The sequence below is a fragment of the Zosterops lateralis genome (assembly GCF_965231275.1).
Source record: "Zosterops lateralis genome assembly, chromosome: Z".
In the NCBI taxonomy this organism is placed as follows: domain Eukaryota; kingdom Metazoa; phylum Chordata; class Aves; order Passeriformes; family Zosteropidae; genus Zosterops; species Zosterops lateralis.
In genome coordinates, this window is record NC_139800.1 from 66,018,572 (window position 1) to 66,040,659 (window position 22,088).

Genomic DNA, 22,088 nt, shown 5'->3' on the forward strand with positions numbered 1-22,088 from the left:
AGGACAGCCAGAAATTCTAGATGGGGAAGGAGAGAATGCAGGTGGATTGAGTTCCCCATTAGCAGCCATTATGGCCTGCTAATGGATAACTTATTCTTTTACTGGTGCAAACATGTTGAGTGTGTGTGTGTGTGTGTGTGTGTGTGTGTGTGTGTGTGTGTGTGTGTGGCATTTGTTAATGAGACTATCTGGAAAACTATTTTTAGAACGAAAATACTTGCAGTGTATCCTTCAGTGTTCTAGTGGGAAATGTCTCTTAAACAAAAAAATGAAGGCGTTTTTTAAAATGTCAGTCTTTAGTTTTTTAAAATATTAATTTACAGATGTTTATTATGAGAAATGTAAATGAGAATTAGGTTTCCAGTAGAATGAAATCAGTTTTCTGGGAAGTACCATAGGAATCAAGTTATCAAAGATGTACATGTGTACATTTTTCAGGATAATATATGTATTGCTTTGCCTTCTGTCTTACTGCAGAAGCAAGTAATTTGGTGGTGTGTCTCAGCCTAAATGAGAAATTGAACTTTATCAATCTGGAAATAAAACTTCTAAATATTAAAAATCATAAAGTGTTTGGGGAAAGCATCTTTGGGATGTGAGCCACTCTGTGGTGGGGCAGGGCTCCCTTGGGTTTGTGGTGGAAAAGGAAAGTTCCAAAGATCTGTGTGCTTTGAAAGGCTTGTTGGATGGACAGAGCTACTATTTTTGTTTTGTACTTCCCCCTATCTTTCTTCTCTGAGTCACCTGTGCCAGAGCTAGGGAGAAAAGGTGTCTCTGTCCTTTCAAGAAAGATATCCTCTCTTTGTCTTTTCCGTTAGTTTTTAATCTGAGAAGGTTCTGTTTTTCTTGTAACTTTTTCTCTTGTACTATCTCTTGACTGATAATGAGACAGTTCAATTAACGGAATCAGATGATAAACAAAATCATGCTAGCACCATTGCTTTTGAAGAAGGGAAATGTAAGAAATTATTGAAAAATTTTAAACTGAGCTTGATAGAGCTTTCTAAGGTGTGAATTGACTTGAAGATTTAAGCCTCTCTGTTTTATACATTGTAGCCCTTACTCTTGAGCACAGGGATTTAGAAAGAAAGGGTTAAAAAATAGATTGAGAATTTGCTTGGGAATTACCATCCTAAGTTGCTGACTTCATGACCAGAACATTGATGAGACTTTGAGAAATGGAGACTAAAGGAGGGGGAAGAAAAATGAGGGGATGATACAGGTAAAAGTTAGAGAGCAGCAGAAATAATTATTCTAAGAAAAGAAGCAGCAGCTTGAAGGCAGAGGTTAACAAGGCTGAGAGTAGGTGGTAAGCAGGGCACCAAATTTGGGCTTTGCTGAGGGAGAGAGAGCATGAGAAGGTGGTTTGTTTTTTGCTCAGTCTAGTGAAGCTCTGTACAAACAAGCTTCTGCAGGTATGCTCAGCTCTGACAGTACAGCTATTCATTCTGAATGAAAAAATGGCAAAACAAAGCATTGGCAAGATGTGCACTGACCTTTTCTCCTTCCCATTCTTATTGCTCCTAATAAAACTTCCCAAACAATCTAACACAAAAAACCTTCTAACCATTCTGCCAGCTAATAGTTTGAGCCAACTTCTTATAATGAGAAAATAACTTCATTACTTCTTTGTTTAACAGCCGAAGTAATAGTAAAATCTCAGCGTAGTTTGATAGAGTGTCTAGTCTTTAATTTTTAACATTTCTCTTTCTGAAAGCCTTTTAGAGTTCAACTCTTTCCTGACACTCTCCCTTGTCAGTCTTGCACATAAAACAGTTAAGCAAAGCAAGGGGCATAGTTGGTCCCTGTGCTCTGAAACTGCTGTGCATAATCAGTTTAATATGGTCCATTGTTAAAAATGACCCTATAATATTGGCTTTTGCATTTGTGTATTAGTCTTTACATGTTGTTATTGGTTGTAAATATAACACAATTTATAACCCCTTTTAGCTGCTTGCTAATATAACCTAATTTCTCATTTTAAATATGCACTGTCTAGCCTGTGGAAATAGTAGTGTGATGAATATATTATGTTAATGTATACACCTTATAGCTTATAGAAATAATAGTGTGATGAATATATTACACTGTAGGCCTCAGCAAAATATAAAATGTTAAAATATTTCTATGTAATCTAGAGAACTCTATAAAGCAATTGTTTCCCACATCTGCTGACTGACCTCTCCAAGTAATAAGATAACTGTGACACAAACCAGAGCACCAGAGAATTAGAGAAGAACTTGTTAACTACTTGTTATCAGGGAAGTGTGAAACAACAGGTTGAAACCACAAGGAATAAAATATATTGACCTGATCTGTAGGATATCAGGTAGATAAGATAAAATGGAAAACCAAAACAAAGTAAAGCTTCTACAGCATCAAAAGCTACATGAAACTTATGAATATATATGTACCTTAATAAAGTAACAGTATATGGATAACAGTGTCTGAATGTACTGGTGTGTTCGTTGGCTGATAGCCAGGAACAGCCCAGCACTGGACGTTGTCCTCTTTTATTTCCTTATTAAACTTTTGAAAAATATTCTAAGAGTGAACTTTCGTTTTTCACATCCATGAAAATGCATGCAACCCCTAATTTAAAAGAGGTGTTTAAGTGGATGACCATAGGAAAAGATGGGGTGTTAGAACTGATGCTTTGGTACCTCAAGTGCCTCCCTTTGGGGCAAAGGCAGAAATCACAAAATCACAAATAGGAGGAATAGAAACAAACATACCAGGACTAGATGACTGATGCAAAAAAATGTTATAACTATGTATTTATTCCTCAATTGATATTTTGTATGTACATTGACAGAACTAACATGAGAAATATTGCCATAATAAAACATCAGAAATAAAGGAAGACGAAAGAAAAAAGAAATAAGGTAAAATAACTGAAAAGGAGACAAAACACAAACCAAGAATGCCAGAATAAGCAGCAGCAAAAATAGACTTTTGAAATTGTAACAAGTTTATATGAGAAAGGTTTCAAGAGAGACTTCAATGACTGGGAAAAAAATTGCAGAAACCATGTCATGAAAATCACATAGAAAACAGAGGGTGTTTACTTTATTTAGAAGGAATGTGCCAAAAGTAAGTACAGCATCCTTACTTGCCAGAGTAATACTTACACCAGTGCTCTACTATGGAGCTGCTGTTCACCTCCCAGAGTAAAGGGCCCTCTCCTGACAAGAAAGTACACCAGGTCACACAACTGTGAGTGAAGAGCAGTTTCAAAAAGTAGAAAAATAATAGTAACCTACATATTCACAATTCCCAATGAGTGGTTGTATTCTGTATTTTTAAATGTCATTATTATTGTCATAGTTCCTTTCTTAGGTGTAGAATTATTCAAAGTACATGAGGATGATGGAAGTGTTCATTGGTATTCAGTTCTTCAGAAAAGCTCTTTTCTGTGAAAACTTGAAATGCATTGTTGTTGGTAGCTTATGGTGTCATATGGTGAATGTAGATGCTAATGAACTGGATAATGTTAATATCGGGATGGATTAGTAAATAGATTTTAAAATAAAATGTATATGGCTAAAATTCCTCTAAACAGAACCAGTTACTGCCATTTTGTAAAATATCATTCATTGCAGAGGAGAGATCAATTTTAAAGTGCTAGTAAGTATTTAATACGTTTGCAGAATTTAGTTGTCTTCCCATTACTTGTTTCCTGTAATTGCCCTTTGTTGTCTTCATTGATTCCTGCTTAGAGCATTCCTTTTAATGTGTATGCGGGTCCAAACTGCATTGCTATAATGTGTGAATATAAATATACTTGTTTACATCTTCTCCCCATTGAACTGATTTCTCATAAGCCAAATATTTTTAAAATATAGTTTCTTTAACTTTTTTCTTCTGTGTTTCACAGTCAAGTAAATTAGTTTACATCTGTCTGTGACTATGCCTCAAAGTGCACTTCAGCCAGTAGTTACAAGGGGACATGTTTAACTGGCTGGAGCCCACGCTCCTAGAAATGTATCCCTCTCTTGAGGAGTTTACTCCTGAGCAGATAAATTTGTGACAGACACAGTAATTGTAAAACCAGAAAAATATGGTGCATCTTCAGATATTTTTTCTAGAATAGTGTTTTATGACTAGAATACAATGGATTGACCACTAATGAAAGCTAAACTGTTCTACAGGTATCTTAATACCCAGCATTTAGAATTCAGTGTCATTTGTTACATCCAGGCAAGTCAGACATTGTGTCAAGTTCTAGGAAACAGTGATCTGGAGTCTGTGCCTGTGTCCATAAATCCTAGGAGTTCTCACACAAAAACTTCTGCAAATATGTTGGCATGTCTGCTGCCACTGAAATAAATACAAGCTGAGGGGCAGAGATGTATTAGTACCTATTGGATGGTTCATTGAATGTATACTTAGGGCAGCCTGTGATATTTCATTTGTATTTATTAAATTCTCAGTTTCTGAAAGTATTTACTTCTGTTAAATGATCATGCTGGAGAATGTCTTGCACATATAAAATAACACTAATGTAAATTCATCTCTGTTTGGACATGCATTCTGGAAATTAAGGTTAAGCTGTTTTGTCTGGGTGAATATTTGTAATTGTTTAGCATTTTTAATTTTTCTCTGCTTGAAAATGTGGTATGCAAATTGAGGCCTGGGGAAACTACCCTGGGGAAAAGAAGCCCTTAGTCTTCAGTCTTCTTGAAAAACAAGAACTTTGATTTCAAAACTTCATGCCTTGCTGCTTTTGTCAGGGGAAGGTGATGAAAAATTGCAATGGTGTCTAGTCTTTTCTGAGCTTGAGGTAAGGAGGAAGAATAGCCAAAAAGAAAAGTGAGAAAATGCTATTTGGGGACACTTATTTCTGTGCTGTGTCTGCTCACTCTCACGTGTGTGTGCTGCCTTTTTTTTTTTTTTTTTTTTTTTAATCTCTCCTGCATAACCTTTACCTATGGAAAATACTGCAATTTGGTCTCTGAGCATGCTGCGTCAGGGGGGACATTTTGATGGGCATCTCAAAAGGCAAAGGTTATGTTCAACCTAAGTTCTAAGCCCTTTTTCTGAGCAAAGGCACATGAATTCTTCTGTGTCTTTCTTAGCTTTTTTTTTTGACTGTAAGAAGTACAATGTGTGGATTGAATTATTTTCAGGAGAAAAGAATCATGAGCTCTGCTAGATCTAAAAGAGACAATGCATTATTCTATTTTAATAACAAGAGGCTATACTACCACTAATTATGAGTTATGTCCATATCTTCCTGTGAAATTTAGGACTGTAGTCATCAAAAGTCCTTCAATAGAGGGACTAGCATCCTACTGAGGCAGAGATTTTGTCTTTAAATTCAGTTAATGTCTGTAATAGTTCTGATGTGGCCTCCACTACTCTGTACAACACAAGAGAAAAAAAACACCTAACAAGAAAACCCTCACTGGAACTAAAAAGCAGTGAGCTGTGTGAAAGATAAGAATTTTTGGTGTCTAAATATAGAGTAATATGAATATTAAAACACAGTACTGTATGTACTGCTTTTAGAAGAATAATTTCAATTTGATTAAGAAAACTACAGTTAAATCAGCCTTCTCTTGAATGTTCTGGCTGTCTTAGCTAGTATAAACCTGCCTTTCTGGTTTATGAAGCTACAGTACTAACATGTAAAGCAAGATGTTATGACTCATTGAAACAATCCTTTGTTCTCTCTTGAAAGCATTGCTGATGGTATTTTCAAATGTACTTGGGTTTACCCCTGAGAATGCAAATGCTTTCACAAGTCTGAGCTTAATGCAAGGCAGATTATGTAATTTTTGCGATGCCATATGATGTGAATGTAATCCTGTTAAACGTCATTAATAGTTTTGGTTTGGTTCAGCTTTGCTGAATTTTGGTGTTATTTTATCAGGGGAAATGAGATGGCTTCTCTTAGTTTGCAAAACTTTGAGCAAATGGAATTAAAATGTGTTTCAGGATGGAGAAATAGTTACTAAGGGATTCATCAGCAAAACTTCTTTCTTCACTTGAAAATGCAAATTACTTGCATGAAACCCTGAAATCACGTGGCTAAAAATGAGACCTTCAATTGAAAATGAATCTGCAGTTGTTTCACCAAGGGTTAGTGTTTTACCTGGACAGTGCTCACTAGTGCTGAGAAAATACAAGGTTAAGGAAGGTGAGGTTTGCAGGGTGTGAGGAGAGGTCCTGGCTCACATCCTGGCTGTTGCCATGCAAAGCACTTTGTGTTCATCCGGGTCTGCTGAAAGACATGAAAGGGATTGGCAAAGAGGGACTACAACATGCCGTCTGTTTTGGCTGAAGGTAACCAAAGCACTGAGCATCTTGCTGCCGTAGAGGTGGACAGCCCCCAGCCATTGTAAGCTGGATGGATTTGCTCAGCCTTTCCTCACAGCCGGACCACCTGTTTCTGCAGGACCTGCAATTATTGAAGTGTTAACTGAGCTGCGTCAAAAGAGAATAAATTAACAGGCATTTATGTTTTCTCTCTGCCTAGCAGTATAAGTAAAAAGCAGCTAAAAAGCCTTTTATCTTTGAAAGGAAAGAAAGGAGGCTTTAATTTTAACCAGACCAGGTCTGAAATGTGCGTGTTTCTTGGAGATAACAAACCACCTTTAGGGTCCCTGGAAGGAAAGCTGTCCCAAAAACTCCTGGTGCAGTCCTCAACTGAATTAACCAGAAGACTTCCAGCCAAAAAGTGTAGTTGCATTCTAAACAGGTGCAGAGTAGGTGCAGAGTCATGTATGTACAAACTTCTGTAAGGCTTAAGCTTCTTTGATTATTCCCAGGATTGTGTTCTATTATTGTAAGGTGCTTGAATGGGAAATTGACAGCTTCATCCTGGTGGCTCAATCAGTATTTCTTAGTGCTGTTAATAAAACCAGCTGATGCTGTGAATAATGGTGCTGTTCAGACGAGGAGTTAAAAGCTGAGTGAAAGCAAACAGATTTGAACTTCACACAATCACAAAAGCTGAGCAAGGGTTAGGTGGGCATCACTTGATATGTCCTGTGGGCCATGGTGCAAGGCAGCTCTTTTTATACCTTCTTGCAAGGATTTACTGACCTCACTGTGAATAACTGTGTCAAAAACCATCGACTCTGACTGATGGTGGAGATCCTTTAGTCTAAAATGTTCTCTGAATGTTTAGTGCCCAGCTGGAAGTGCTGCCATCATTTATCTGCATGGGTCATTTGGAGTCAGGGCTGCTTGTTTATTTTAAACTTTTCTTGTGTCTGTTGCTAAAGACACCTGTCCATTCCTAGGTTCCCAAGACATTGCTGTACTGTTTAAATGATGATGGAAATAGTTAACAATGCTGAAGGCAATTTACCTTATATGACACAGATTCATAGAACATGCCAGTTGGAAGGGGCTCATCAGGATCATCAAGTCTAATATATGAATGATGAGATAATGATGTCAGTTTTAGTGGGATGTCTTCTCTGCTTCTTTTGAATGACAACTGATTTAAAAATAAAACAAGCAAGGACAATTACTACTTCAGTCTTTAAGTCCCTACTGTTTAGCCATCAAACCTGTATTTTTAGTATTTTTAAGGTGTGTTTTGTTTTGTTTTTTTCTTTTTCTGCAGTGCTCTTGATAGTCACTCTACAGCTTGTCTTGCCTTGTTTTCACAACCTGAGTTCAGCTTCTTGTTGATGAAACTGATGATAAAATCACTGTATTGCTCTGCTTTATCCAACTTTATAAATTGAGATTTAGTGAATTTCTGCTTACCTTAATCATGTTGCCCCCCAGATTACCCTCTGTTTTGTGGGTGATCATTAAGGCTCACTGTACATACTGTGCAAATATGTAATTGCAGTTGCTTGATGTAAACAACCAGTTTGATGGATTTAGACAAAGAGAACCTTTCAAGTACATTTCCTGCTTTAAGCAAATATATAGTAAATCTGGTGAATAGCATGGATATGCAATTTCCAGCCTAGCAGAGATGTTTACCTTGTCATGGCTTGCTTAATGTGTGAGTGGCCACCTGAAATTGTTGTATTGTACTTGCTCATGGAATTAGATATTATTCATGACCAAATGCACCTGCTTAAAAAAAAATAGATTTTCACCGTTGTGACATGATTAATACTTCACCAGCAGAACTAAATGAAAGGATTTTTAAAATCAGTATTATTTGCCATTTTAATTTTGAAATTATCTGTTCATTGGTTAGAAAGTGAAATTGCACAAACAATATCCCACAGCTTTTACTTTTTGTTTCTTTCCTCTGTGATGATTTTACTATAGTCTAGTAGTTTATAAAATATGAAGCAGTTAAGCAAAACCTAATTATGAGTTATGTCCGTATTTTCTTGTGGAATTTAGGACTGTAATCATCAAAGGCCCTAATTGATTTGCGGGGGGATCATTCTGTGTAATTGTTCTCCATCTTCCTCCTCTGTTTGTTGCTGGCTGCCAGGCGAACCAAAAAATACGAGGCATTCAGGTGGAAGTGAGCTTTATGTAGAGCATTCTTAACAGTACAGCAGTACAATGTTGTTTGCAATATTGTCCCCAGCATTATTTGCAATATTGTCCCCAGCATTGTTTGCAAATACTGTTGTTGACACTTAATGAAGTGTTATTCAAGCAAATAGTGGGATTATTTTAATTCAGGGTGGTGGACTGCTCCCCCTTCCACTATCAAAAATATTTTACAAGAAAACAAATAAAACCTAACCTACTTTACAAAGATTAGTAACAGAGAAGCTAATGATGTATAATTTAGGTCTTAAGGGCAGTTTTGCCTCCTGATCTCCATTGTCAGATTCTGAGTGACAGGTCTGTTCTGGAAGGGCAAGTGGGATTTGAAAAATGCTGTGCTCACCAGAACTGTGGGGGGTTTAACGTGTTTGTTTGGGTTTTTCTTTTGGTATTATGTAACTACTACCTTGCCAGCTTCCTAAGAGTGTTCTACAGAATTACTTTTTAAACACATAAAATATTTTTATTTGTACTGCTGAAATATTTGTTAAAATATAGCACTGGGAGCTACCTGATTTTATTTTTTTTTTAGACAAAGCTAATTGAATGCATGAATACCACTGCACATAGCTGACAAAGGCAGAGCATCTTTGAATAGGCTCTTTAAATTCTTTCCCACAGAAGTCAACAAAAGGGTCGGTTGTCCTGGGCTACGTATTTCGTCACTTAAATTTGGTGGAAATAGATTACTTTGGACTGCGCTACTGTGACCGAAGTCATCAAACGGTGAGTAAAAGACACAGCAGATTGGATTTGCCATGTATAAAATTTACCCTGTTGTGCTGTTTGCCTGTAAAGAATTAGACTGTCATACTTCCCTTAACTTTCTCTGTTTCTTGGCTCAGGTTTCCAGTAGTAATTTCTTTTGTTTTCTTTCTATTGTTTGTTTGCAATAAAGTCTTGGAACAGCCATTAACATCTTAGATAGGGATGGAATCAAATGCTAAATGTTGTTGAAAACTAAATTAAGAAAGTGCAAGTAGTAAAAAATTATTATATGAAAGTAGGATTGATATTTTTTCCTCTTTAATACTGTGCCCAGAAGCCAGCGCCTGGTGCTCTGTGCTGCTCAGCCTTGCTTGGCCCTGCAGTGCCTGGGAAGCAGTGTCCCTGAATGCATCACAGCCTATTTCACTGGCTGAACACCTGTTTCAGGGTATGTTGGGCAATGCCATTTTCACTCTGTCTGAATCATCTCTGTGTCCCTGAGCCCCTGTTCTCTAGAGCCCTTTGGCAGGGATCCACCTCACATCTGAGGCTTTTTCCACTGGGACATTACTGTCCTAAAAAGACAAGGAGATGTTTCAGCCAGGCTGAAATGTTCCAGCCAAAGCAGGCAGTGTCTTGGAGCAGTGCTGTCTGCCCTGCCAAAGGCTTGTGCAGAATTGCTGCAGGCAGAGGTGAGGAGCAGGGGGTTCTCAGCAAGAGGAAACAGTGTTGTATTCACAGGATGGTCGTTCATACTACCTTAAAATTATGAAGACCTGGCCTATGGTTAAATTAAGTCAAGTTATTACAGTTTTGAAGCCAGTGTTTTGTGATGATAGCACTGCACAAGACCCTGTTTCATCTATATACAGTAATAACTTACTGAATCGGCTAAATATTTGCCAATTTGTTAATCAGAAGTGGATCCTGTAAAGACTGAATTTAGAGCAGTACCAAGCAGATTACTGATTGCTACTAAAAGCTACAGACTGCCCTGCTCTCTGTATTTTAACTTCTGTGCCGTAGTCCAGAAATTTATGAATTCATTTCCTTTATAAGATTCTAACCATTTCATTCCATGAAGATGAAAGCCAGATTCAGCTGTGAATTAAAGATAGATTGTTAAAAATGGTGGTTTTGATTTGCTAAGGAATTTGAGGTGTGAATGAAGAACAGGTAAGTATTTTTGCTCTCAAGAGTGTTTTCATTTTTGCTCTGGTTGCAAATAAAATAAAAATGGCTGTTCCTGGGAATATTTCCAGAAGCATAAACAGGGTGTGTTTAGTGTTGTATATGAAAATATGAGTATAAAATGGGATTGCACCTCTGTTGTGAAAGGGACACAAAAAAGCACATTTTAGGACACATCTTTTTGTTCTACTTTTTCTCTCATGTCATGCTCCAGTGGTGTAAATTTAATGTTAGCTTTAGGCTTTATCCTCTGGCCAGCCCAGAGGAATATGTCAGGAAGCCACCATGATTCTTGATTTTCCCGTGGATTAGAAAGGTGTTTATCCCACTTCTGTCATTTGCCTGCTCTTGCATCAACACTGGCCTTGTCATGTGGATATGAGACCTCAGCTGTGTGCATGGTGTGCTCCTGCCCTGCCACGTAGATGCTGCCACAGTGACTGGCCAAGTGTGTGCTGTTGCCTTTGCACCTGGGCTGTTTTGTAACAAATGGTTGTGAAAAGGCCTGTTTGTGTTGTTTGTCTGTGTAAGGATAGTGAAAAGTTTATACTCCTTCATCTGAAAAGTTCATAAAAGAGCCAAACAGTGCTACTATGTGTAGTTTTATATGTTTTATGATGTGTGGTTTTATGGTGCTAGCTTGCTGTTTTTAGTGAAATCTTGTAAGTTCTTAAGAATAGGCAGTATAATGGAAAGTTTTCACACAACAAACACCTTGTGCTTTAGCTATGAACATATATTTAGCTGCATGCTTACTATGGCTAAAACTCTTTGGGCTGCTGTGGGAATTAGTCCTGTAATGGCTGGCAAGAAGCCTAGATCTGAATTTTGGATTGCATATTTTTTGGATTGACCACAGTAGATTTCCTCATGGTAGAGGAAAAAGGTTACCTTGCTAATTAGTTTTAAAACCATGGTCCTGAGATAGTCTCAGGGAGAAAAGTGTTTGGGGGTTGGGCTACTAGTAATACATTGCTTGTGGTGGGAAAAGTTTTATTATTTGTACTGTCAGTTTTTTTTGTCACACTATATATTTAACGGAATGATGAATAAAGCAGTGTAGACAAAACTATATATTTTAAACAACAATTCAGTCACAAAAGAATAATTTTTCTTATTAAGGGTTTAAAAGGGCTTGTTTAGTTATTTTCCTCATTACTCTTGCATGCCTCAGCACTTCCAGGTGGTCTTTTAAGTGCTGTGTTGGTGAGCTACCTCTTATGCGGGTGGTATTATAATTATTTTAGTACTACCAGTAGGGCTCTAATGAGTGAACAAGGTTTCACTGTGCTATGTAGTGTATATGAATGTGTAGCTTTAAAATGGTCTCTTCCTGAACAGCCAACAAACTAATTAGCCTGTGAGAAGAACTGGATGCAGCAAAGAAATTGACAGAACTGGGTGGCACTGGCAGAGGCACCAACAGTAGGATAAGGCATAAATTGGATAACCCTGTCTCTAGAGTAGCAATTTGGTCATATTACACAGATACCGCTTTACTGACATTCCAGGCTTCCCCAAACTCTCCACAGTAAAAGGACAGTATTCAAATTGAAAAATCAAGCTCTGAAAGATTACATGTTGTTCAAAATGTATCTTCTAATAATCAGTTAAAATACAACAATTATTAATGAATTAAAAATTCCATTATACAAAACCACACTCCAGTGAACAGTTGAGTTCATATAATACCTCATGTTGTCAGTAGTGTTTCCTAATGTCTTAGTGCCTCTGTTGACAAACTATACAATGCTTCTTCTCATGTGGTATTTGAGTACCTTTCTTTGTGGTGCAGATTTTTTAAAAGACCAATTTACTTTGAGTGCCACTAGGTCCCTTACTATGCTTCATCATCTAACCTTCACCTGAGCCTTTTGCATTACTGCAGAAAGTGCTGGCACCCAAATTAGTGTAAGTTGACACCAGGTACTGTCCTCATGGTTCTCAATGTGGATAGTCAGCTGAGCCTTTCTAGAGAGGGCATTTGTGTCTTCTGCTTCACCTCCCAGGACTTTGTGCCCCATCTGCTATTTTTAGGAGAGACACAATCACCAGAATATGAGTAGCAAAAGCTGAAGGTGGTTTAGGAAACTCTGTCCAGAATCACAGAATCATTAGAGTTGGAAAGGATCTCTGGAGATCACCTAGTCCAACCCACTGACAAAGCAGAGTCACCTGGCGCAGGCAACAGAGGAGCACATCCAGCTGAGTTTGGGATGTCTCAAGGGTGGGAAAGTCCACACTCTCCCTGGGCAGCTGTTCCTGTGCTCTGCCACATTCTATGGAAAGAAGTTCTTCCTCATATTGAGGTGAAACTTCTTGTGTTTTAGTTTATGGTGATTGCTCCTCGTCCTGTTGCTTTGCACCACTAAAAAGAGTCTGACACCATCCTCTTGGCACTCACCTTGGAGATACTTATTTGCATTAATGAGATCATCTCTCAGACTTCTCTTCTCCAAACTAAACAGGCCCAGATCATAAAAGAAATGCTCCAGACCCCTCATCATTTCTGTGACCCTTCACTAGACCCTATCCAGTAGCTCCTTGTCTCTCTTGCACTAAGGAGCCGAGAACTGGACCAAGTTTTCCAGATGTGGCCTCACTAGGGTCAAGCAGAGGAGCAGGATTATCTCCCTCGACTTGCTGGCCACATTCTTCCCACTACAGTCTCTCATTGCTTTAATATTTGGGAAGAGCAGCGGCCCAAGAGTGTATTTCTCCAGGGGCTGGGTGAACTGGTGCTGGGAGGGCCATCCTGCCACTCTCACTGCTGGTTCCTGCTGTGCTGCAGCTGCCAGGTGCCCTCCACCCACTCCCTTTGCTATTACCTTTATGGCTTTGCCAGGGGTGCCTGGGATAACCAAGCTAGTTACTGGTTGGGAAGAGGCCAGTGTTTTCTTGAGGTACACAAAAGGCAGAGATAGCAATTTTAATACATGGTATGTCAGGAAAAGCTGAGCAGACTTTGATGAGGGAAAGGATACTTCCAAAGCCCAAAGGTGTTCCCTTGGGAAATGCCAAAAGAATCATGCTATATACAAAAAATTTTACAGCGGGCTATGATGTAAATATTGTTCTTATTTTCTTACCTGATTTTCTTACCTAATCTGAGCTATTATAATCAGAATGTATCCAGATACCTTCCTAGGGCTCTAAGAGGAGAAATACAAATACAGAAGGACATATCATGATATTCTTTCATATTGCACCATGCCCCCAGAGCCTGCAATATAGGTATGTTTTCCTCCCCTGCTAGGAGGAAGCTCTGTTTGAGCACACAACCCCAAGGGCACAGCAGGTAGGAGGTAACCCATGGCAATAGAGGGAATTAATCTCATACAATGTAGAGCATATTTTGTCCTCAGGATCTTAGAAAAAAAGTTAAATTGTACTTAGCTTGTGTTTTGTTTAATGTTTTTTTTTTCTTTTTATGGATTTTTATGCTCATCCCCAAGCATGGTATACTAAATTATCTAGGAGGAAAGAGAATTGTTGTATGTGTTAAATTAGGTGACACAGCCAGTGAAAAGAAAATGGAGACTGATAATGTTGAGTAGAAACAAGAAATGTTAGAAAAATATTAATGGATTAAAACAGCAGACACAAAACTGATGGTCAGGTGAGTTAGAGGTAGTAAGAATAAACTTTTATTATGCAGCAGGATCACTTCACTGATATGATACTAAATATAAAATACTAAATATAACCTATATATACATTTCAGATTCTGAAAACAAAGATAGAAGCATTAAATACATATATTTGTATGTAGGAATTACCTGAACACTTTTACATTTCTTTATATAATAGGGACATCCTGAACTCAGCAGATAGAGGTTCTTTTCACTGAACATTTGCAGGGAAAATCTGACACCACAATTTCAGTTCTTAGTGTTGTCTTAGATTGTGGGAAAATCTTGATAATTTCAGATTATAATTGAAAAATGACATATTTTCTCTTCAAAATTGTGTTTCTTCTTGTTGCAAATGTGATCAAAAACTGACATGTGGCAGGATAGGTACAGGTTTGTAAGAATCTAATTAAGACAATCTAGCATTTAGTTTGAAGTTGATAGATCTTTCTGCACCAGACACTTCATTGATTGATACTACAGCAAATGTTTCAACCTAGTTAATATTTTGTTTCAAGCAGGTTCATGGAATTTGACCCAAGTTTAACCTTATGCAGATACAAAAGATTACGATTCCAGATTGTGGTAAAGTTCTTGCAGGCACTTAAAAGGGCTAAATATGAAATACTGCATGGAGCTTGGAGTGATGCTGCTTACATGTCTGGCTTGTACTGGGAGGCAGATTTGTAAAAGTACAAAGGACAAAAGAGCCCATTTATTCTTTATGCTGTACTTAAAACTATTTTTTTTAAATTTCTACCTAAAATTTAAAAAGGAGTTATTTTCTTTAATAACATTGTACCTTTTTAATCAGTCTTAGTAAATAAAAAAAATTAAAGTAATACTATATGTGTTTGTAAAGAACAATTAGTAAACTAGTCCCTTTAGTAACTGAATAGTTGCATTGGTTGAGTCTATTAAAATTTTTTTTCCTCATTTCTTCTGTAATGTTAAATACTTTTTTTAGATTTGCAGCATTGATTGCTTGCAGTTAGGTGAGGGAGTGCTGGGTCCTCCACCTTTCTGCAGCAGTGGTGAGCCCTTTGCAAGCCTGTGCAGGGAGGGCACAGGTGGGAGAGCACTGGGGGGTATCACAGTGGCTGCCAAGAGATGAAAAGGGAGAAGGTAGCGTGTCAGAGCTGCCTTGGCATTCACCACTCTGGGGTTTGTTGTCAGCAACTGCTGTGCAAGTACATTGGATTAATGAGACTGTTTTTTTGTTCCATTTGTCTTGGCATTTCAGCGTATCAGCTTGGTAGCGTAACTATACCCGACACTGTTTATCCATCAGTACAAGCATTTAACAAGTGTCTAACACACATAACTGTGTAGCTGTGCCTAGGTGTGCTAGCAGGGCCCCCTGTGTTGGGGTTCTTGGATCTCTAAATAGTCTCATCTTTACTGTCTGACTTTGGCTTGAAAAGTGTCTTTGCATTATCTATGAAATTCCGTTCATCTTTGGCTTGCAAATAAAATGTTAAAAATCTCCCACTCTTCCCCCCACCTCTTGCATTCTTCAGGAAAGTTTTGGCAGCCTTTGAAATAACAAAGAGCTGCACGGTGATTTTATGTGTGGGTTTGTGCCATGGCCACAGTGCTGAATACTCTCTGGAGAAATGAAAAGGTAGATAAGATTCTTGTCTCTTCTCCACCACATTCAAGTGTTTAATCTTACCTCTGCTGATCTCAAGACCTGTGGCACTCACAGAAAAACATGTTTTCTCATGCCAGCTGATAATTATTTTTACTAGCACAAGCAGCAGCACTCTCTCTTCCAGGGATGAGAGTGCAGTTTCTCCAGTCAGCTCAGTATGAGAGAAGGAGAAGAAAAGGTTAAGTGATGTGAATAACCAATTGTTCTGTGTTAATTTTCAAAGTTAAGTAACTAATTTCCGTAATTATCTGTCTTGCAGTACTGGCTGGATCCTGCAAAGACCCTCGCTGAGCACAAAGAGTTGATAAACAGTATGTATTTAATTTGAACTTAAAGGACAAAGATTATGTTACAAAATTCCATCTCCACAATCTGCACAATATCTCTATTCTAGTCACAACAGATTTATAGTTCTTAACAAGTTTGTTATTGCAGTTCTTCGCTGCATCAAAATTTTACACATGGATTGCATAATGTATCATTTAACAGTGTCATTATTGACCAAAGACTTCTGTGTGCTTAAATTTTGTTTTAGGCTAATAAGTAGTCTTATTCTTAATTTGTATATAGTATTCTATAGTAGCTGTGATGCCTCTATCATGCTTAGCATATCATAACTAAGATTCTCTTCTGCTTCTTCAAGTAAAAGTTGTGCCTCCTACTGATAATAGAGTTTCTTCTATTGCTGTCAGTCTTCAGATATTTCAGACGCTAGATCTATTATATTTATTACAATTAAATATTGGTATTTAGAGATCTTTTAAAAAATGATGTAGAAGTGGAGCATGCATGAAATATATATAAGAATTTTGCTACAGAGCTACCTGAATAACAGGAAAGTAATGTTTTGAAAAAATGTATTAGAAGAACTTTTATAAGTATTTCTAAATCTAACTGGCACATAAATAAAGGTGCTCTGTAAGATACTTGGAAGTGTGGAAGAGATTAGTATTCAGCATTATTAGTTATGACAGGGAATCACATCTCATGCACAATTACATTTTTCAAAAAGCTTCAGTGGAAAAAAAAATTAAACATCAAAATCAAGCAGCAAAAGAATTATATTAGAGAAATAGAAATTTAGCAATGAAAGCTAAATTAAAATATTTAAAATAAACAAAAATTCCAAGTAGATGGACAAGATGAAAATAATTAAAAGATTAAAAGATAATAATAAAAATAATTTGTTTCTCCTTATGTATAATGAATGTTGATGTATGGATTTGCTGTGTGAATGTAACATTTTTTCTGAAAATTTCAAATTTCATAAAATGTTATGATAGGCTTCTTAGTAGCTGGTTTGTAGTCAGCTAGGAACAATTCATGCCAATTAGCAATTCATGACAACTCACTTTTACACCAATTTTTTTTCGTGCAGCTGGACCACCATACACGCTGTATTTTGGCATTAAATTTTATGCAGAAGATCCATGTAAACTTAAGGAAGAAATAACAAGGTACAGTATAAAAATGTAGTTTGTTGATCTCAGGCTAGCAATACTTTTGAGCCAGCTGCATATTGTTGTGGTGTGTCTGTTTTTGGTTTTTTTTTTTTTTTTTTCTTGAACATCTGAATGTTTTTGCTTGAACATTAGTGTGTAGGAAGGAAAATTGTGATTAACTTCACAGTGGTTGATAGTGACAACTGTTAGGAAGTCCGAGAAGAAAAGACATTCTCTGGTTCATCAACAATCAAAGGGCCTTGATGTTAATTTTTGGGAGTGTTTTTTTTTTTTTTTTTCTTATTTTCAGTAATGCATTGCTACAGCTGCATTTATACTATGCTATAACCAAGTTTGGAGTTTACTTGGATATCAGCTATAAATACAGGGCATTTTTGTCTTTATTTGCCGTAGTTTAAATTCCAGAACTGTTTTTCAAGAGGATTTCTTTTAGTCTTACTAAAAATATATGAAGGAAATTGAAGGGTTGCGTGCCTCTGGCTCTTTTACCTAAGCTTGTCCTCTGCAAGGTATGAGGATGCACGCAGTAACACATGCATGTGCACATGCTTGCACACAGACACACACACATGGTTATCTGAACCCTCTCACAGTTTTGGGGTTTTCTGTTTATTTTATTTATTAAATGTCTCAGAAAATTAGTTTTAGGTTCAAAAGGAAATCTGAGAATTTGTGTAGGTAGGCAGACAAAATTAGTGTGTTGGCTTGCATTAACAAATGCCAAAATACTTTTGATGCCCTAAGAATGTGACACATGAGGATTCATTAGAGTGCATGCAAGGTTATTAATTTTCTTAAATCAAAGGTTGCAGCACAGGCAGAATATTTTTCTTATTCCAGAGTGAGAAAATTATTTTGTTTCCGTACTGGCACAACAGGAATGGAAGTCTCCAATGTAACAAGACCCAGGTTGTCCTGGTAAAAATAATAAATGCTGTGACTTGGCAGGTAAAAGAGCATAAGCTGGCAGAAATGGGATGCCCCTGAATTATGGAAATTTGGTGCCATTTTCTTGTACTTTTCCATAAGAACTTTAAATCCTGCTCACAGGGAAAGACAGATGTCCCTGGGAAAGGGAACTTTGGCCACAGAACATGTTGTGATTGCCTCTCAGGAGGCAGGGTGGAGGTAAGGGACTAAATTTTCACAAGTTCTTCCTTTGCCCTGTGATAAGGCTAGCCAGTGATCTGCACTGCTGATTAGGTGTGCAAATCCAGCCAAGAAATGTTGCAGTGTCATTAGGAAGCCTCTGGTCATTAGCTGACAGTGTTTGGTTTGGTCATGCAGAACTGGAACCTTAGGTATTACAGAGGGACAGCGTAGGAAAGTGACACATTGAATTGTCAACTGCCTTCAACATCTGTGAACACTTACTCCCATAGGCTCTTAAATCTTGGAAGGAAGGCTTGTTGTTGTTGTTGTTGTTTGTTTGTTTGTTTGTTTGGGTTTTTTGTGTCATCATTCCCCCCCCCCCCCGCCCCCTGCCCCGGAAAATAACAGTAATAGTATTATTAGTAATAATAGTAGTAGTATCACCATCTCCTTAGAATAATTTGTGTTGGAAGGGACTCCTTCCACTTAAGAGGCATTAAAGGCCTTCTTTTTCTTTATAGTGATAATAATAGCAATGTTCTGCCTAGTTGTTTAGTTAACTGCTTCATGTTCATCAATGTGTTTCTTTAGAACATGTATTTGTTACTTTAATGAGAGCTAACCCTGTTGTTATTAGATTCTGATTATCTGTGCCATTACATGATTACTCTTTGCAAACAATGAAAATCTGTCAAATTTGTAATTGCTTTGCAGCAGAATGTGTCTGACTGTTTGGCAAAAGCTAACACTGCAGTGTTTCCTGGATGTGTTTGCTAGAGAAAACTTGCAATTAGACACTCTGATATATGCATGACAAACATGACAGCACACAAGATGAGAGTGCTTTAGCTATAGGTGTGGACAAAAGGCCTGGTTTCGTGAAGAGGTCAGTGGCTTCAGTGGGAATTGAGATTGTTCGCCTTACAGGAGTCACTTAAGCAATTAACAGTGCAGGATGCAGATATATTTTCAAGGTTCCTATGCTACTTTATTTTGAGATTACAGAGATATAGGTACCTGCTCCAAGGAATTATACTTGTATGGAAGACCTTTCTTTTTTTCTCTAAAGAATTACCTTCATGGTATTTTTACATTTTGTAGGAAATCAATGAAAGAAATTAACTTAGGATGATGTGAAACACTGCATGAATCTGTTCTAATAAAACCAGACAAAATCCAAATAGCGTTTAAAAGATTTCTTCTAAATTGTTATGGGAAGTTGCCAAACTGCAGGCCCTTTATTTAGTGGCTTGTTATCTTGTCTCTTCCATCTGCTTTGTGCATATTGATTCATTCTAAGTGGTTTATCTTTATCAAGTGTAGAAGCAGGTTATGACTTTGAAAATTACATTTTCACCCCTGCTATCACTATTCCAAGCAGGAGAGTACCCTGTGCTATGACAGATTCTGGTGGCACAGATTGATTGCTGATGGCACAACCATCCATCTTTTCATGGGCTCCATCAAACCCACCTGCTACATTGTAGTTGTTACTCGGTTATGTGGAGAGGAAATATTGGAATAAGGAAGCATCCAATACCCAGTCCTTCGTTACACTGATCCAGTGATGAGGTTAAACTTTTGCCCTTTGATAAGTTTTGTGTTAAATTTTTCTGATTCCTATCCCTGTTCTCCACTTCCTGACTGCTCTGTAAAAGCCAAAAGAGGAAAATGACATTTTAGGGAGATAATTCATTGCATGTTCACAACATAGGCAGATATTAGGGAAGTAGGGAGTGCTCCCTTTCCTGGGTTCTTTCATTGGATTAATCTTAATTGTTACTTCAGGGTAACTTCAGTAACTCAGTTGTTACTTCAGTAGCAGAAGTCATTTAGAGAGGAATACAGGCATTTACTGTCACACAGTTATGGTACATGGTATGTGCACAGTAAATGGGATGATTTTGAAATATTAATTGAACTAGAAATAACAATTTTGTTCTATCTCTGTGTTTTAGGTATCAGTTTTTCTTGCAAGTAAAGCAAGATGTTCTGCAGGGCCGTTTGCCATGTCCAATCAACACTGCAGCACAGCTGGGAGCATACATAATTCAGTGTAAGTTCTCCTAGCCCACTGAGAGCTTATTTCTTTCAATCCTGCACTGTGATTAATTTTAAGTGATGACTGAAGACATCATTAACACTTTATGCATTCATTTACAAGCAGAAGTAGCATTACTGATTTCACTTACCAAGCTGTAAATAGATGACCATTTTGAATAGATAATGCAAGAGCAATATGGAAGTTAATGTAAAGAAGAAACTTTAAAGTTAGTCTGAAGACTCCACTAAACATTTTTTGCTTTGCTGGGGAATATTTTAACAATTACTCAAGAGTTTATGACTTTGTATTATGTGTAGGGTATGACAAAACCTTCATCACGAGATTTACAGATTTCAAAAGCTATTGGCAGCCTCAAATCACAAAACCTGAGAAATAAAATATTATCTCGAAAATTACATTATGTCAGTATGAATACATGTTTACTTAGCAGGAGGATATGATTTGACCTGAAGTGAAAAATTTTCATTTTGTTTAGTATTTATCTACATCCATCCATTAGTAGAGATATTTTCAGAAGTGGATGTTACATCCTGCGTGCTTAATAGAACTAACAATCAATTATAAAGGAGTTGTCTGTCTACTGGAGCTCTTCTCTTTTTTCTGTTACAGCTCAAGATCTATATTCAAACACAATTAGTAACCAAAAATGGTGTAAAGAGCCATGCTGAGACCTCTAATCTGCAATTTATTCTGTGTTAAATTTAGAATTGTCTAAAGTGATACATATCAAGGAAAGATTCTTTGTATTATTGGTGTTACAAGTATGACTCAACAACACTTAATATAACATAAAAAACAGTTCTCTTTCTATATCCATTTTAGAATGACAAGGCAAAATAACTTGTGTGTGAAATGGGAATGGACATAATAGGATTTCATGGTGGATTATATGTGTATCTGAAAAGCTGAAATTTCAGGCAGCATATATTTGTGTACAATTATTTTTAACTTAATTTTGCCATCTAAGAAATATGACATGTCATCCTCTGAAAAATTGTTTGCAGTGCACATTTCACTTAACTGGCAGACATGCCTTCCCTGAAAAAATACTGCAAGTGTGAAGCAGGAAAATATGCAATGATGGTAGCATCTTCATTTTATGATGAGAAATGAGTAAAAAGAGTAAATTCATGCCCTTTAGTAATTTTGTAAGGTGGTGAGAGCTGTTGTTTTTGTATACTGTCCTGTTCCTGTAATTTTAATCTCAAATATTGTGTTGGAAAACAATGAGAAAGTTTATGGGAGAGTGGAGTTAAAGCATGGCCAAGGTTACATACAGTGAGTTAAAGTTAGTCCAGGCACTAAGAGGCATGCATTTCCATGGGCTTTATAAAAAACTTTATCCTTGCATTTAGGGCTTTGCATTTGTTCCAAATATGTAAAAACACCTGAGAAATGTTGGTCTCAGACACTGAACACATAATTTTTATGGAGGTGTTCCAGTGAGCCTTCTCAACGTCCCTACTGAGCAGATTGCTGTATTTTTCTAGCAATGTCATTTCAACATTTTGGAAAGAAACATCAGTAATTAGATGAGTCTTTTTCTTCTTGGCTCTTGAAGCCTCCTTGTGGCTATGTTTTTGGCTTAGTGGGTATTGGATAGAAAGCTTGTGGGAAGTCTTTCTCAGAGAAACCCAATGTACAGATATTACTCAGTTATAAAAAATTGAAATACTAACTTTTGCAGTTTCTCAGATAGATGCACGATGCATATTTGTTTTATAATTATGCTACAACATATGAACAGACATGACTAATGTGTACAAATTCACGGTTGCTTCAAAGAAAATTACATTGGC

General features: G+C 37.2%; 1 protein-coding gene across 1 annotated transcript in view; it reads left to right on the plus strand.

The window, feature by feature from the left end:
* Positions 1 to 22,088, plus strand: part of EPB41L4A (erythrocyte membrane protein band 4.1 like 4A) — a 117,359-nt gene that overhangs the window by 38,920 nt on the left and 56,351 nt on the right. Inside the window, exons 2-5 of the mRNA XM_083883134.1 lie at positions 9,106 to 9,210; positions 15,929 to 15,980; positions 17,048 to 17,126; positions 20,183 to 20,280. Coding sequence (XP_083739260.1) covers positions 9,106 to 9,210; positions 15,929 to 15,980; positions 17,048 to 17,126; positions 20,183 to 20,280 — 334 coding nt within the window. The remainder of the gene's footprint in view (positions 1 to 9,105; positions 9,211 to 15,928; positions 15,981 to 17,047; positions 17,127 to 20,182; positions 20,281 to 22,088) is intronic.